General features: G+C 44.5%; 1 protein-coding gene across 1 annotated transcript in view; it reads right to left on the minus strand.

Moving 5' to 3' along the window:
- The window catches only part of NCKAP1L (NCK associated protein 1 like), a 42,981-nt gene that overhangs the window by 13,298 nt on the left and 15,143 nt on the right, over window positions 1–14,540 (minus strand). The window contains exons 10-22 of the mRNA XM_045553736.1: window positions 13,630–13,686; window positions 13,229–13,325; window positions 12,569–12,678; window positions 12,276–12,408; window positions 11,812–11,893; window positions 11,573–11,631; window positions 11,213–11,358; window positions 10,027–10,159; window positions 9,618–9,737; window positions 7,020–7,165; window positions 6,595–6,726; window positions 3,841–4,059; window positions 2,166–2,296 (exon numbers count right to left, since the gene is read on the minus strand). Coding sequence (XP_045409692.1) covers window positions 2,166–2,296; window positions 3,841–4,059; window positions 6,595–6,726; window positions 7,020–7,165; window positions 9,618–9,737; window positions 10,027–10,159; window positions 11,213–11,358; window positions 11,573–11,631; window positions 11,812–11,893; window positions 12,276–12,408; window positions 12,569–12,678; window positions 13,229–13,325; window positions 13,630–13,686 — 1,565 coding nt within the window. The remainder of the gene's footprint in view (window positions 1–2,165; window positions 2,297–3,840; window positions 4,060–6,594; window positions 6,727–7,019; window positions 7,166–9,617; window positions 9,738–10,026; window positions 10,160–11,212; window positions 11,359–11,572; window positions 11,632–11,811; window positions 11,894–12,275; window positions 12,409–12,568; window positions 12,679–13,228; window positions 13,326–13,629; window positions 13,687–14,540) is intronic.

A 14,540-nucleotide genomic window follows, 5' to 3' on the forward strand; every position in this document is an offset into this window, starting at 1 on the left:
TGTGAATTAAATAAAACCTGCCTGGGGAAATCCCACGTTGGAAACACTAGTGACAAATTCAGACAGGAAAGAGCTCTAGCCATGATCTTTGGCTCTGGGCCATCCCAGCAGGGAAAATTATGAAAGACCAGTAGAAGAGAGGCAAGTGTAATGTTGTTAATAAGAGTTCAGAGAGAAAAGGAAGTCAAGGCTTTACGCTCAGGTCTTTGAAGGCAGGACCAGTTGATCTCCACCTCCACCAGTGACAGAGGAAGTAGAACTGGTCACAGCAGCTGAAACAGAGCCTTGTCCAGTAGATATTAGACATTTTTAGAGTCACCTATTGACAACAGAAAGAACTAAGCTGAGAACTATAAAAGGATTTCTGAACTGGTCAACTTAGATTATGCTAAAATGGCTGACATAGAGGCAGAGGGGCTCAATCGTGTACTCTGGAGCTGATAGAGAGGAGATACACTGATCACCGGTTTAGATCTGCCAGACCTCCTTGCTCCAGTCTTCTCTACCCCTGGCTAGTAACCCTAGGGCATCTTTCTCTTTCCATCTATCTATTTTTGTAGTAGCATTGCCCCATCACCATGGCAACCCAGAGAAATTGGGGTGGGGGTGGTAGAAGGGGGAATGAGCATTACCTCCTGCTGCTTGTCATTTGTCAGCAAGACCTAAAGCTGATTTTAGAGGCTGCCTACGGTTTGTGGGTAGAGCTGATGAGAAGGGGACATCTGAAACCTCCAGCAGGGAAGAAGTAGGGTCAGCTTACTGATGGGAGTGGGATGATGGTAAGGAGGCAGAACTAGAAAACAGAACTATGGGCTGGACGCAGTGGCTCACACCTGTAATCCTAGCACTCTGGGAGGCTGAGGCGGGTGGATCGTTTGAGCTCAGGAGTTCGAGACCAGCCTGAGCAAGAGAGAGCCCCCCATCTCTACTGAAAATAGAAAGAAATTAACTGGACAACTAAAAATATATAGAAAAAATTAGCCAGGCATGGTGGCGCATGCCTGTAGTCCCAGCTATGCAGGAGGCTGAGGCAGTAGGATCGCTTGAGCCCAGGAGTTTGAGGTTGCTGTGAGCTAGGCTGACACCACGGCACTCTAGCCCAGGCAACAGAGTGAGACTCTGTCTCAAAAAAGAAAAGAAAAGAAAAGAAAACAGAACTATGTACTCTGGCTTTCTTGACACCCCCAAAGAAGGGGAAGACTGGAGAGGGCAGGGTCACTGGAACATCTTCTGCCTGTCCCAGATACCATGCAGCATCCATGATTTATATGGAGGTGAGAGGAGGGAGGAAGAAGTAGCATAGTTTATGAATTAGTCAGTGGGTAAAACAAGTATATTAAAAAGGATCTGTATGGTTTCAAGCCTTCTTTAAAAAGGGAATGGCTTCCTAACTCATTCACTACACATCCCTTACTCACTCTGCCTTGAGACCCGAAAGCACTTCTGTATACCAGCGAGCAGCACTACACGGTACTTAAGCACCCAGCCTCTGAAATTTGACTGTCTTGACTTGAACTCCCAGTCCTACTATTTATGAATGCGTGGCCTTAAGCAAGCTCCTTAAACTCTGTGTCTCAGTGTCCTCATCTGAAAAATGGGGATAACAGTATCTACCTAAAGGCTGTTGTGAGGATTACATGCATTAATATGTGTAAACATTATAACTTAGCCCACAATGTATGTAATTTATCATTTTATCATTATTATTATTAAATATCAGCAATCCAAACACTGGCTAAGGCTCTAAAATTTATGTCTAGGGAAGAAGATGTTGTGACTTCAGACCACAGTTAAATAATTCCAAGCACGAGAATTCCTCCTTGCACTTTATCCTTTACGCTTTACACTACGTCCTACTCTTTCATTCTTTGTGGAAATGGAGAATAACCATTTAGCACACTTCAAAGAATAAATCCCTTCAGCGAGCTGAGTGCCCCTGCCTAACTCCTAAACTCCCCCCATTTTCCCTCTTGACCTTCAACTTCCAGGCCACTCCTCAACCCTAGGCCTCAATGAGAATCTCTTTTTATTGTCCTGAAGGTGGAGGCTAGCAGAGACACTGAGGAGAGCGTAGGCAGGAGAATTCCCACGGGGTCTGTAGGCCAATGATTGTATTGAGGGGGAAAGCTCAGCTCCTTGACAAGGAGACCAGGCCCCGGGCTCACCAGAAATGTCAGAGAACTCCTCTGCACTGAAGTTCTGCTCTCCCTCTTGGGGAAGGCTGGTGAAGGCCTGCATGGCTGGGGAGAGGATGATGGTCCCACTGCTCGCCTGTCTGAGCAGACTTTCCAGGTACCTGCAGGGTTGGCCAAGAAAGCACAGACGATTAGTGGCTAATCCCTTCTCCCTGCTACCACCACTGGGCTCAGAAAGAGAAACTCTGCTAAAGTCTGGAGTAGGGTGAAGAGACTCAAAGAAGACAGGACAACTGTCTGATTAATACCCTACGCTGTTGGATCTGAGACAACTGGCAGTAATATAATTCCACTTCGTCTCTAAGCTGCAGAGTATTTTGCTGTGCCGTCCAATGCAATGGCACGCACGCCCCTTCATCAGCCTCTGTGCTTTTCCAATAGCTGTACTCCCCTTGCACTTACCCTCACAGGCTCAACCTAGCAAGAAAAAAATTCCTACTAATTGGGCTCCTCTGAAATATATTTAGCCTCAATCTCTCCAAGGAGAATGTTGGACTGAGGACCTATGATCCTGGAAGCCAGTTTCAAGTCAAACCTTCTGGGCAGAGAGACGACCCGTGGGCATCTGGTCATCTACTTTGTAACATTCCCTCCTGACCGCTGGGCAAGCATAGAGGGGCTGGGCTCCAGCCAGTGTTGGCAGAGGAAGGCTTGAGCAGTCCCTGCCACTCCCAGGCACTAGCTCTGGGTCTGGGTCTGTATCTTATAGACATCACAAGCTAATCACCACTGGGCCGAACCCAGCAGTCAAATAGGGGTGGTTTTTTTTTTCCTTTTAATTTAATGTTAAACGGCTGCAGAGGAGAAGAGGGGCTGAACTCTGGAGCTCGTGGATAATTAGCTATCAAAATTTTGAAACAGAAATTTCACATAAAAAATGAGGATTTAGTGGGGCAGCAATCAGGTGGAGCGCCTTTAGAGGGGCTCTCCCTCTCCAACTCCTCAAGGTCCCCACTTAGCCCACCACATCCATTACTTTACCTGCCTGACCCCTGGCGGCCTTTGTGTTTGCAAACTTTGTTCCCCCTTACTCAGGAGGGGCTCTCTGCAGCCTGGCTCCTACTGAGCTGATTTTGGATTAAGAGCGCCACCCAGTGGCTTGGGAAGGTAGGAATCCAGTTCCTTTCCATTCCTTAGAATCTCAAAGGAAACTGATTCCACCTTCTCCAGTTTGGGGGAGGAAGCCCCCTTCTCTATTAAGAACAATCTACTAGAGTCTACATGTTCATGTCAGGGGACAAGGAGATAGTGTTCTGGAGAGATGGGGGTAGGCAGAATGGTTTTCAGAGGGAGAAGCTAGGGCAAAAAAGAGAAATAAGAACTTCAGAAAGGGGAAGAGAGATCATTTGAAATTGAAACAGTAAGAATCCAGAAAAGGAAGGTGAAGAACTGGAGATTAAGAGGAAAAAGATTAAATAACTACAGGGTGGGTCAATATTGCATTGACGGCTAGAAGGAAACTCCACAGTGGACTAAAGGGGAGCTGGGTTTGCCCAGGCTATTGTTCCAATCCTCAAGCAGAAACCAGCCTCCATTTGGGGGTCTCTGACCCTGGGAGACAACATGCTTGGGCCCTGCGGTCCTACTGAGTGAAGGAAAAAGTGCTAACAGAGGTGAAGCAGCGGGAAAGGATAAGCACACTAACCAATTTGTGTAGAGAGTGGTGATAGTCTGTTCCCCACAGGAGTCCAGCGGCTGCGTCTGCTGCAGGAGGGCATTGCGGATGACTCTGGAAGCATCTGCACCCAAAAACTGGGCCAGTGACTGTATGAAACTGATGTACGCTTTGAGTCCTGCCAGCAGCTCAGAAGGCCTTACGATCTCCTGGGTTGTGGCGTTGTAGCCAGCCAGCCACACAATGGCTCTGGGTGATACAAATCCATAATTACAATCATAATGATGAACGTGGTAACAATTACTGAGTGTATATAGTGTTCCAGGTGCTGTGCTATGATTTTACTACACATATCTCATTTAAACCTCATAACAACCCAATAAGGTAGGGACAATTATTATCCCCATTTTACAGATGAGGAAACTGAGACACAGAGATATTAAATCATTGCTGAAGACCACACAGCTGCCAGTGGCAGAGCTGGGACTTGATTCCAACAACATTTGATTCTTAATCACCAAGGTTTTCTGCCCCTTTGGAGAAACTGGGTCAGGTGGTAAAAGACCTGAGTTCTCAAATTCTATCAAACTCTACCTGAGAGTGTATACCACCTGCATTCTCAGTGCCAGTATTTATGTTCTGTCCTTGGAGAGAACTGGTTCCAACCATTGTCAGAAATGGAAAACCATGCTTAGAAATCCTTGGAAATGCAGTGCAATCCCAAGTTAGCCATGGGATGCCAGGGCAGGATAGAGAGCATGTTTGGCTAGCGTGCAGCTATAGCCAACCTTAGAGAGGGTGGAATAACTGCCTCCCTTATACTATTACAGGGGCACATCAGCAAGACCCCTCCCCACTGGAGCCCCAACTCTTTCCAAAATACCTTTCCCAGGTATCAGAGATTTCACAATTAGAGTCAGTCCTTTGACTAACAGCTTTTTTTCCTTGTTAAAACATAACCCTTATGGGAAAGAGGTAGCCTTTGTCAGTCATCTGCATGTCAATATGAATGAGTTAACCAGTCTTCCTTACGCCATAAATGTTTGGGAGTTTTTTGTGTTTTTGGCAAAATGCTTATGACAGGGGAGGGGAGGGGAACAGGAAGGTCTGCTGGGCAGATGAAAGGGAAAAGACCCTCACATACCACTTGAGGGAAATAATACAGAAGGGACAGACTGAGGGCAAGCCTAACTTGTTTTAGAGTTTTCACCGAGGCTAAACCTCTAGGCCAACCCTGGGGCTCTGGGAACACTGAGGTTGGTGAGGCCAGCTTCTGAGACATGCAGGGAAAACTTGAACATCACGTGCTGCTCCAGGGCCTGGAAACCACCACCAGTTTCTGAAGGTTTGCAAATGGGCTATTATCACACTGTCATCTTCCTGACATTGTGCATGCGACTGAGACACTTCCTTCCATATAGCTAATGTGTACATAATGAAAACAAATTTTACTCCACCCAAGCAAAAACCTAATTGAAAAATAAATCTGCATCTCCTACAATCAAAACATAGACTCATAACTTGTCTCCCCGCTTCTATCCTTGCCCCCCGCTAATGCAACCAGAGTGAAATATTGCATCAAATTTTACAATTACAGCTCTGCTCAAAATCCACCAAGGCTACCCACCTCATTCAGAAAAAAAGCCAAAGTCCTTACAATGACATATAAGCATCTACACAGTCTGCCTCTCCTGCCCTCCAACCTCATGTCCTACCAGGCTCGTTCTGCCATAGCCACACTGGCCTCCTCCATGTCCCTTGAACACGGCAGGCACGTTTCCACCTCAGAGCCTCTGCACTTGCAAAGCATTCCTCTTTGCCCTGAGAGTGGCATGCCTGGCTTTCTCAGTTCCTTTGCAGGCTTACTCAAATGTCACTTTCTCAAGGAAGCCTTCCCTGGCCACCCTATCTAAAACTGCAACACCCACCACCACCACCACCACCACACACCTCCTATCTCCCTTTCCTGCTTTATTTTTCTGCTTAGCACTTATCACTATCCAAGCTACTATGCATTCTATCTTCTTATTTTGTTTATCTCTCCCACTAGACTGTGAGCTTCGTGGGGACAGGAATTTTTATGTTTTGTATGCTGCTGTATCAACAGCTATTAGAACACTTCTAACACAGTAGGTATTCAATAAATATTTGTTAAATGAATAAATAAGCTACATATCCCAAAACAAAACTCAGAAGAATAGAGGATTATTCATAATAATTCTTCTTCCCATTGCCCTCATTGCTGACCATAGTGCCCAATTCCTATGTAAAGGGTATTCCTCCTACTTTAGGGGACAATAGAATAAGGGGCAAAGCGGAGGGAAGAGGATGTATTTTACTGAGGCTTAACGTATGTCAGGAGCTTTGCATTCATTATTCACTTTCATTCTCTGCCAATTCTAAATTGTAGGTAATTCTCAATTATCTGTAAGGTAAATACTGTTATCCTTACTTGATGAGGAAAGAAACTGACTCATAAGTTGGATAATCTACTCCAACATCTTAGCTAATGGCCAGGTTATCAACACAGGTCTGCTGACTGCAAAGGCCCTGCTCATTCTACTAAACCAGTGGTGATCAATTCTGGCTATTCATCAAAACCACCTAAAGAGGGATGGGGTTCTTTTTGTTTGCTTGCTTTTTAATAGAGATGCTTGGGACCTATGCCAGACTGACTGCGTCAGAATCTCCAGAGTGTGGCCTGACCACCTGGATGAATCTAATGGAACCCAACTTTGAGGAACACTATACTACACAGCAAAGAAAATAAGGAAAGAGTGATACCTGTTGAGTCTGGCCTCCAGGTGGCTGCTGAGATACTCCGAAGGAAAGATAGTATGTTCAAACACAGAGAAACTGTATACATGATTCATTGTCAGTGCCAGTTCTGTCAGGTTTAGGTGTAGCTTGTCCATGCTAGAAAGTAAAATGAGCCTTGATTATGGGTCTGGCATCGTCTGCTAGGATCTGGGAAGGGCGTGTCGGGCTATGACCCTCAGGACCCTTCCATCTTCTGGGGATACTCAGCCTAGAACAATACGTGTTGATGCTGACTTCAAAGGCAAGGTAGAAAATTCACATTCAAGTGATTTTCCATATCCATCATTCCCCATCACCACTTCCACATTTTCTGCTATAACACCCTCCCTCTTCCCTTTTTTCCTTCTTTGATGCAGTGCCCATCGGCCCTCTAGGGCCCGGGTCCTCACTTGGTGACGATGCTGCGGTTCTTCCGGTGACTCTCAGCTCCTGGCTTATCCCTCTCAGGCTCTCCTTTTCTGGGAGTCTGCCTCTGCTTCATGGTTTTCTTGTTCTTGGCCTTGCTGATGGTAGTCGCACAGTGCTTAGGTAGAAGCTTTAGAAACAAACACAAGTGAACAGAGAAATGGTAGATTTGTTGCTAAATCTGCCAAGTAGCCAATCAGTTATTAAAAGGTCTTTCCACTGTTGTCTATTCTTTCATCTTTCTGCCTGTCTCTCTCTCCTTCCATGCATCTCTTTCCCTAATGAGAGCCTATTTGGAATGTGTTCACTTCTTTTAGTTTTTATAAATATCTCTCCATGTATAGGTTCAAAGTCTCAAGATGGCAGTGTCTTTCAGGGATCAGAGCGTCACTCCCCCGCTCACATCCTGAGAGAGCCTTTCCTAATGGAAAAATTCAAGCAATACAAATAAGATCTAGGCTGGGCTCACGCCTGTAATCCTAACACTCTGAGAGGCTGAGGCAGGAGGACAGCATGAACTCAGGAGTTCAAGACCAGCCTGAGCAAGAATGAGACCCCATCTCTACTAAAAATAGAAAAATTAGCCAGGTGTGGTGGTGCCCGCCTGTAGTCCCAGCTACTTGGGAGGCTGAGGCAGGAGGATCACTTGAGCCCAGGAGTTGGAGGCTGCTGTGAGCTATGATGACACTACTGCTCTCCACCCAGGGCGACAGAGCAAGACTCTGTCTCCAAAAAAAAAAAAAAGAATAATACCTAAGAGCACCACTGAACTGTGGTTTCTAATATCTTCCAACCTAGGAAGCCAGTTATTATTTCCTAGCTAGAACAACCATCTCACTTGCTACATTCCTTCATAGTCTGTCCCATGGGACAGTTACCCATACCCCCACAGCCCTCCAAAGATTCAGAGTTCACAATATGCTCATCACTTTCTTCCCACTTCCTTTTTGAAATATCATATTTCTTTCTAGTTAGCTTAAACATCAATCCAGCGGCTCTTCTCTTCACCTAGATACCCCAGTTAACCATACAAAAAATATAAACTAGAATTATATATTTAAGTATCTCCTTCAAAGTAACTGGAATGCTCTCCATTTATTCCAATGCTGCTGGGCATGTGAAAGGCATGTCTGGAAACTCCTCAGCTGGAATTACTCTTAAAGTAGCATAAGGGCCACACAAGAAAACTGGTTTTGTTACTTTATAGTCACACCTTCCTTTTTAAAATTCAAATTCTTATCTGTTTCAAAAAAATAAAAAATCAAGTCCACCTTGATGGAAAAGGATGCATCAACCCTGAGATTATGCAAAAGTGTCTGCAGTAGATCCTGAAAGCAGTCCCAAAAAATGTAACTCCATTAGTAATTACTAGTCACTAATTACTTACTCAAAACGTTAACTTGGGAGGGCCAATACTCATTTGGTTGCAAAAGTTCTGGTGTTGTAAAAATTATTCACATCATGTTTTAGTCATCCCTGATACAGCAGTGAGCAAACCTCCTCACCAATGTCCCTTGCATGTAGTAGGTATTCGTAGTGAGTGATGAATACACCTACAATTGTACTTGTTTGCATATCTTCCTTGCATTAATTATTCAAATTTCTTTCAAACATGTATTTGTACTCCCTTTTCCTTTAAACTGGGACATTTCTCCAGGGCAGGGATCGTATATCTTCCTTCTGGGTCCCCACCCCAAAAACCAAGCACAGAGCTTAATGCCCAGTAAGTAGCAAGTAATATCACAGCTAACATTTATTGAGTGCTGCATGCCAAATACTAAATGAACTCTATTTTATTTAATACTTATGACACTTCTGTACAGAAAGTATTTTCATCCCCATTTTACATATAAGAAAATAAAAAAGTTAAGTAAAAATGTAACTGTGCCTCTGTAAACACACACACACACACACACACACATACACACAGCCTGGCTCCACTTCTACCAAAGCTGCTACAAAGCCTGACTCAAACCCAGGAAGGGTGGGTAGTCTGGGAAATCTAAAAGACTCCAGGGCAACAGCAAAACAAGTTTCTCATCTTCAAATTTTCTAAAATTTAGGCTGAGCTAATCATGAGCAGGTGCTATGAGTCAATGAAGGGAGGGGGAAAACAAGAAGAAAAAGGCAAGAAACCAGCCCTGAGGATAAACACACAAGAGGTGCCCCCAAATGCCCAAATAGCCACAGATTAGGATGCAGATGAACAGAAAGATGAGACAAGACAGGTGATCTGGGGGCGACTGTCCTAAGTATATGTACACAGGGCAGAGAGAAGAGGGGAAATAAATTAGAAAGTAAACTCATCTCTCAGGACTCTTCAAATGACAGCACAGATTTTGTTGGCGTGCAGCTGTTCAAATAAGAGTATTTTTATACACCTCTATCTAGTCCTAAGGGAGTAAAGACTGAAGGGACTATACTAAGAAAAGAATCCTGCCATAAACTTGAGTACACAAAGGCCCCAGTCGTCCTTGAGAGAAAGAGAGAACTTGGCATCCGAGAGGGAAGCAAGGGTGGACGGAGGAGAAGGCAGTGAGCGCGGGCAGAGGGGAGGCTGAAACAGGGCGGGCTCAGCCTACCTGCTCGCTCAGGTTTCGCTGCTCAGCACAGATCTCCAGCACACAGTTGCTGGTCTGCTTGGCCAGCTCTTCCAGGAAGGAGTTGCAGTGGTGAAGACCATGGCTCTTCAGGTGGGGGTACTATGGGAAAGAGGGACCAAGGAAGACATTGTCACCCCCGGGACGGCCACGTCTTCCTCATAATACCGCTCTGATCTCCCCTTGCCTGAGCTACCCCCTCCTACCGAAGAAGACTCTGAGGCCCAGAGAGAGAGGATACATTCTACATCAAGCTATTTAGGGACTCATATCACATACCTATATTTGCACCCTTCCTGGGACCAAAATCAACCCCTGGAGTTGTGTTTTTGAGGAATAGGGATGAGACGTGACTAGAAAGATGACATGGTTTGGAGTTCAGGATACCCACCTCCTCTGGACACATCTCATGCGTGCAGTGGACAAAATGGGCACAGATCAGGGGGAAAGCGATGGCATAACGCAACATAGCAGGTTCCTCCAGGGTCACAGCAAACATCTTCTCGAAGGTACGGAGATGAAAGCTGCAGAGAAAGGGGTTAGGAGTTGGTCTCTTTGAGGTGGAGAGAACATTAATTCTTTCAATAAACATGTATTGGTATTTACCACTCCCTCCTTAATTTCTCTACCCTTGAGGCAGAAGGCAACCCAAGAAACTTAACCCTTTCAGACTTTTATAATGGCCCCCAGGGCAGTTTAGTGATGATCTTCTTCCCTTTCTTTACGCAAAATTTGCTATTCCTCCTCAGAATCCTGGCATGATTTGGGCCATTCCCCCTAATTTAGAAGTTGTTCAGTAATGCTAATTCACATTCCTCCCAAAATTTGACACTCAGGCTCCAGAAAACCTTCTTGAATTAATCCCATGAGACTGATCTTTCCTTAACCCTATATCCTCTCAACTTCTTGTACTCTTTTTACACTTTCTTGTATTTCCAAGTATTGTTAATATGTTGACACCCTTTTCACATATGAATGCTATGTCTCCTCACCTGTACTGATTACAGAAAGCAGAGACAACATATTTTTCACTTGTTTGTTTGATCCTTCAAAGGGTACAGTTATGCACAACAGTGGTCACCTATATAATAAATGTTGAGTGCTACCTAAGGAAGGCAAAGTAATTAATGTTCATTCTCCAACTCTATTTTTCAGCCCTTCAAGTATTTTCAGTTCTCTCCACTACACCTCCAAGTTTTTCATGTCTCTTTTAAGTCGCAATGTCCCAAGAGAAAAAAAAAAAGCTAAAAAAGTTCCCCAAGGTAACAGCAAAGATGGGAAAAGATTGGAACTAGACATATGGATTATCCTAGAGAAGGGAAGGTTTTGTAAACTCCAAATGGCTTTCCACAAGAGAATGAATACAGAACAAAAGGGAATCAACTTCAAATTCCTATCACTTAGGATTATTGGTAGAAGCTGGCATGAGTTTGAGCATCGTGGAGTTTGAGCATCTGCCTTTAAGGAGATCTCGAAGAAAACAAGACTTTCCCATCTGTCTAGGGGAATTATAATCCTTTACAGAGGACAGTTAAGGGAGAAAATGAATTGATAAACAGCTCTGAACCAGGACATACCAGAAAATAGACAGGTCAGAAGTTTCCACCAGCAGTTTCTCTACTGAGTCCAGCATTCGGGAGTGAAAGACAATGAGGTTCATCACCTTGGCTAAGTCAGGGTTCTCATGCAGGTGCAGTGGGGCCTTGGCCACACTAGTGTATGCCTGTGGTTGGAGTTGGGGAAAGGGCAGAGAAAACGAGATGAGTAAAAGGACCCCCAGCCTTGGAACTGAAATTTGGCCTGTATACGTCTTATCCAATCGGCAGTTTTCAAGATTGACTCACTCTATAAAGCAGAGCTTAAGAGATAAACAGATAAGGGATTGTGGGGGAGGAAGAATCTGAGAATGGGGACCACTAATAGCAACAGACAATTACCTGTAGGCGGAACCAGTCCAGCCTCAATCCTGAGAATTCAAATTTCTCTCCATTATCAACTGGAAGAAAAACAGAAGCAAATTCTTTAAAAGAAAAAATAAAACAGCACACTAATATCCAACTGCATAGGTCCTCTTTAAAGACATCTTGTCCCATTCTCTGGCTCAAAGGTCAATATTTCTAGAAAAAAGATGTTCATCCTCATATATACACTGCCTTCTCCTCCTCCCCCCAGTTACCTTGTTTGAGATTCAGAGAGGAGAGAGTGCTGACGAATGAGGACATGATGATGGATTCCTCCTCTGGACACACAGACAGGTTCTAAAAGAGGAGTGGGCATAGGTTCCCCAGGATGGAAACCAGGGCCACAAGATTCAGTCAATGTATGAAGGTAGAAGCATTGCTAAGTGCCAAAAACAGAGAGAAAAAGCCAAGCAAGAGATGGAGGAACCTTCCTGGGTTCTTTGCCATGTTAACACCCAGCTTCTCTTTATTTTTCTCTCCTATTTCTATGTAGTTTCACTTAGGGAGGGAAAAAAAAGACTGCTGAGATTTTTTTTTTTCTTTTAACAATGTAGAGGAGGAAATCGGATTTTTTGACACCCAATCTAGAAAGCATGAGATTCAGCCAGGGTGACTCCAATAGGAAAATGAGCAGGGATTGCCCTGAAATTTCCAAAGTATAATCAATTAAACATGATACCTGAATGATGTCACTAAGCACGAGAGCATCAAATCTTGCCAAGTACTGCAGGTGGTATTGCTGTATCACTTTGATGTGTCTTCGGACCAGAGCCCTAATCTCCTCCAACAAGAAAAGGAGCTCTGCAATGCTCCTACAAAGTTGAGGATGAGAACAGAGAGATATATGAGACTAGAAATTTGAATTAAGACAAACGCAGTGATAACAGGGCAGAAATTAAGACCTCCTGAGGTCATTTGATGCCTCCTTGTCCCCAGTTCATCTAAGGACAAGGTTCTTAGCCAAGTACTAACGAGTCGGCATAGTCCTCAGGTGTCTTTGTCTTGGTGACATTTTCAGCATGGCGAACCAGCCAGGTGACCTCATCACGAATGAAGGACAGGGCCATGAAAGCAAAAAGAGCCTATGGAGAGGACAGGGACTATTAGAATTTTCAACTTTAAAAGTGGATTTCAAAGCACAGAAAAAACTCCCATGATAATATACATATGGATATAATTGTGTAGCCACATCATCAGTGTCCAATAATAAACACACACACCCACAAACAATCTCAACTATGTGACGCAAAATCAGACATATATGGATGCTGACACTGGCTCACAGTCAGTATCCCTCTCTCCCTATCGAGTTAAATTTTAGAAATATTTACTGGGCATTTATGTGGTTTAAAGCGAAAAAGCAAGCTGTCTCCAATTAGTTCACACTCAAACAGAGCATAAGACAAGTACACAAATAGCTAGCTATAATATATGACATGCTATGATAGTGCCAAAAACAGAGATATGAAAAGCTTTGGGGTGCTCCAAGAATACGCGAGGGAATCAGCACATACACATCAAATAGCTCACAAAAGACTCAGAAATGCAAAATCCTGTGAATGCGAGGTCACCCCCCACACAGAGGGTCTTATCACTGGTCATTGTCCCCCTCCCACCGTTTCTTTCTCTTGCCTTGGGACCCAGCAGTCCTGGTTCATCAGTTAACACAGCCTCCAGCTCCTTCACTGCCATCCGCAAAAATTGCCGCCGTTGACAGTGAAACTGGCCACTGAGGAAGAAAAGGGAAACTAGAGAATATTGCCTCTCCCACCCTTAAAAATCCTCCAGAGGCAGCACAGGAGAGAGACGCACTTAGGAAGGGGTGTAAGGCAGGAGGAAGGTCCAACGCTAAAGTTAGACTTGGTTAAAAAAAAATTAAAAAACAAACACAAGAGTCTCTGGGGCAGCAGCAGTTTCTTTGGTTGAGGTGATAAAGCTATACAGAAACTAGGGATGGCTTAGGTGAGAGAAAACAAATGTCAGGTGAGATTCCTATTCCACCCCCTTTCAGAAAGCACATTCCCCACCTTTACCTGTTTGCAATTACATGTTCCTTGCTCTCCTTTATGTCTGCCACTCGCTTGCCATACCTGAGGATTGACACAAGCACAGCAGGGTTGGCCATACTACCAGTTAGGGACTCTGCCCCACCTTCCCAGTCCTCAGAGTCCAACCTGCAGCCCGGGGGGAGCATGGGCAGCCCACACTAGCAGCGTCTTTCCAAAGATCATTCAGCTCTACCTCTTTATTTTGCAGATAAGGCAAATAAGACCTAGGGAAGGGAAATGACTTGCCAAGGTCACATAGGGCTTTAATGGCAAAGCTGGGGCTAGATTTCTCATCCTGTGCTCCTGCCTTGATGCCCTCAAGTCAAGGTGCTCTTCCGGGTTTGAGCGGGGTAAGAGGAGCATCACGTAAGTATAACACAGGCCCTGGACTCAGGTAAAAGTAGTTACTCCAGCTCTACCTTGGGTCCCATTCCTGCACGCTTCCTTTTAGATTGTAACTTTATCTATTATCTCTTTGTCACTTTAATCCCTCCTTCCCCATTGGCTTATTCTCTTCTCCCAACAAATAAGTTCAAAGCCTCCCTTATTCTAAGAAGGCCCTAGCTTGACCCTGACAATCCACAGTTCTCCCACACCACCAAACTCCTCCAAAGAAACACCTATACTCTTTACTTCCTCACCTCTCACTGACCCCGGAATTCCACAAGGCCTTCCACACTAAGCAAATTGCTCTTTCCGAGGTCACTGTGAACTTTTGTATTACCAAATTAAATGGCTTTTTCATTGTTTTTGGTTTGTCTGCAATACTTGACTCTCCTGACCGTATCTCCTTTTTTCTACTAGTGACCCATGCTCAAAACCCCAGCATTACCTAGACTCTGTGCTAAGTTCCCTATAGCTGTCTTCTCTTGTCCTGTGTCACTGTTACCACTTTA

This window comes from Lemur catta, chromosome 6 (assembly GCF_020740605.2).
Source record: "Lemur catta isolate mLemCat1 chromosome 6, mLemCat1.pri, whole genome shotgun sequence".
NCBI classification, from domain to species: Eukaryota; Metazoa; Chordata; class Mammalia; order Primates; family Lemuridae; genus Lemur; species Lemur catta.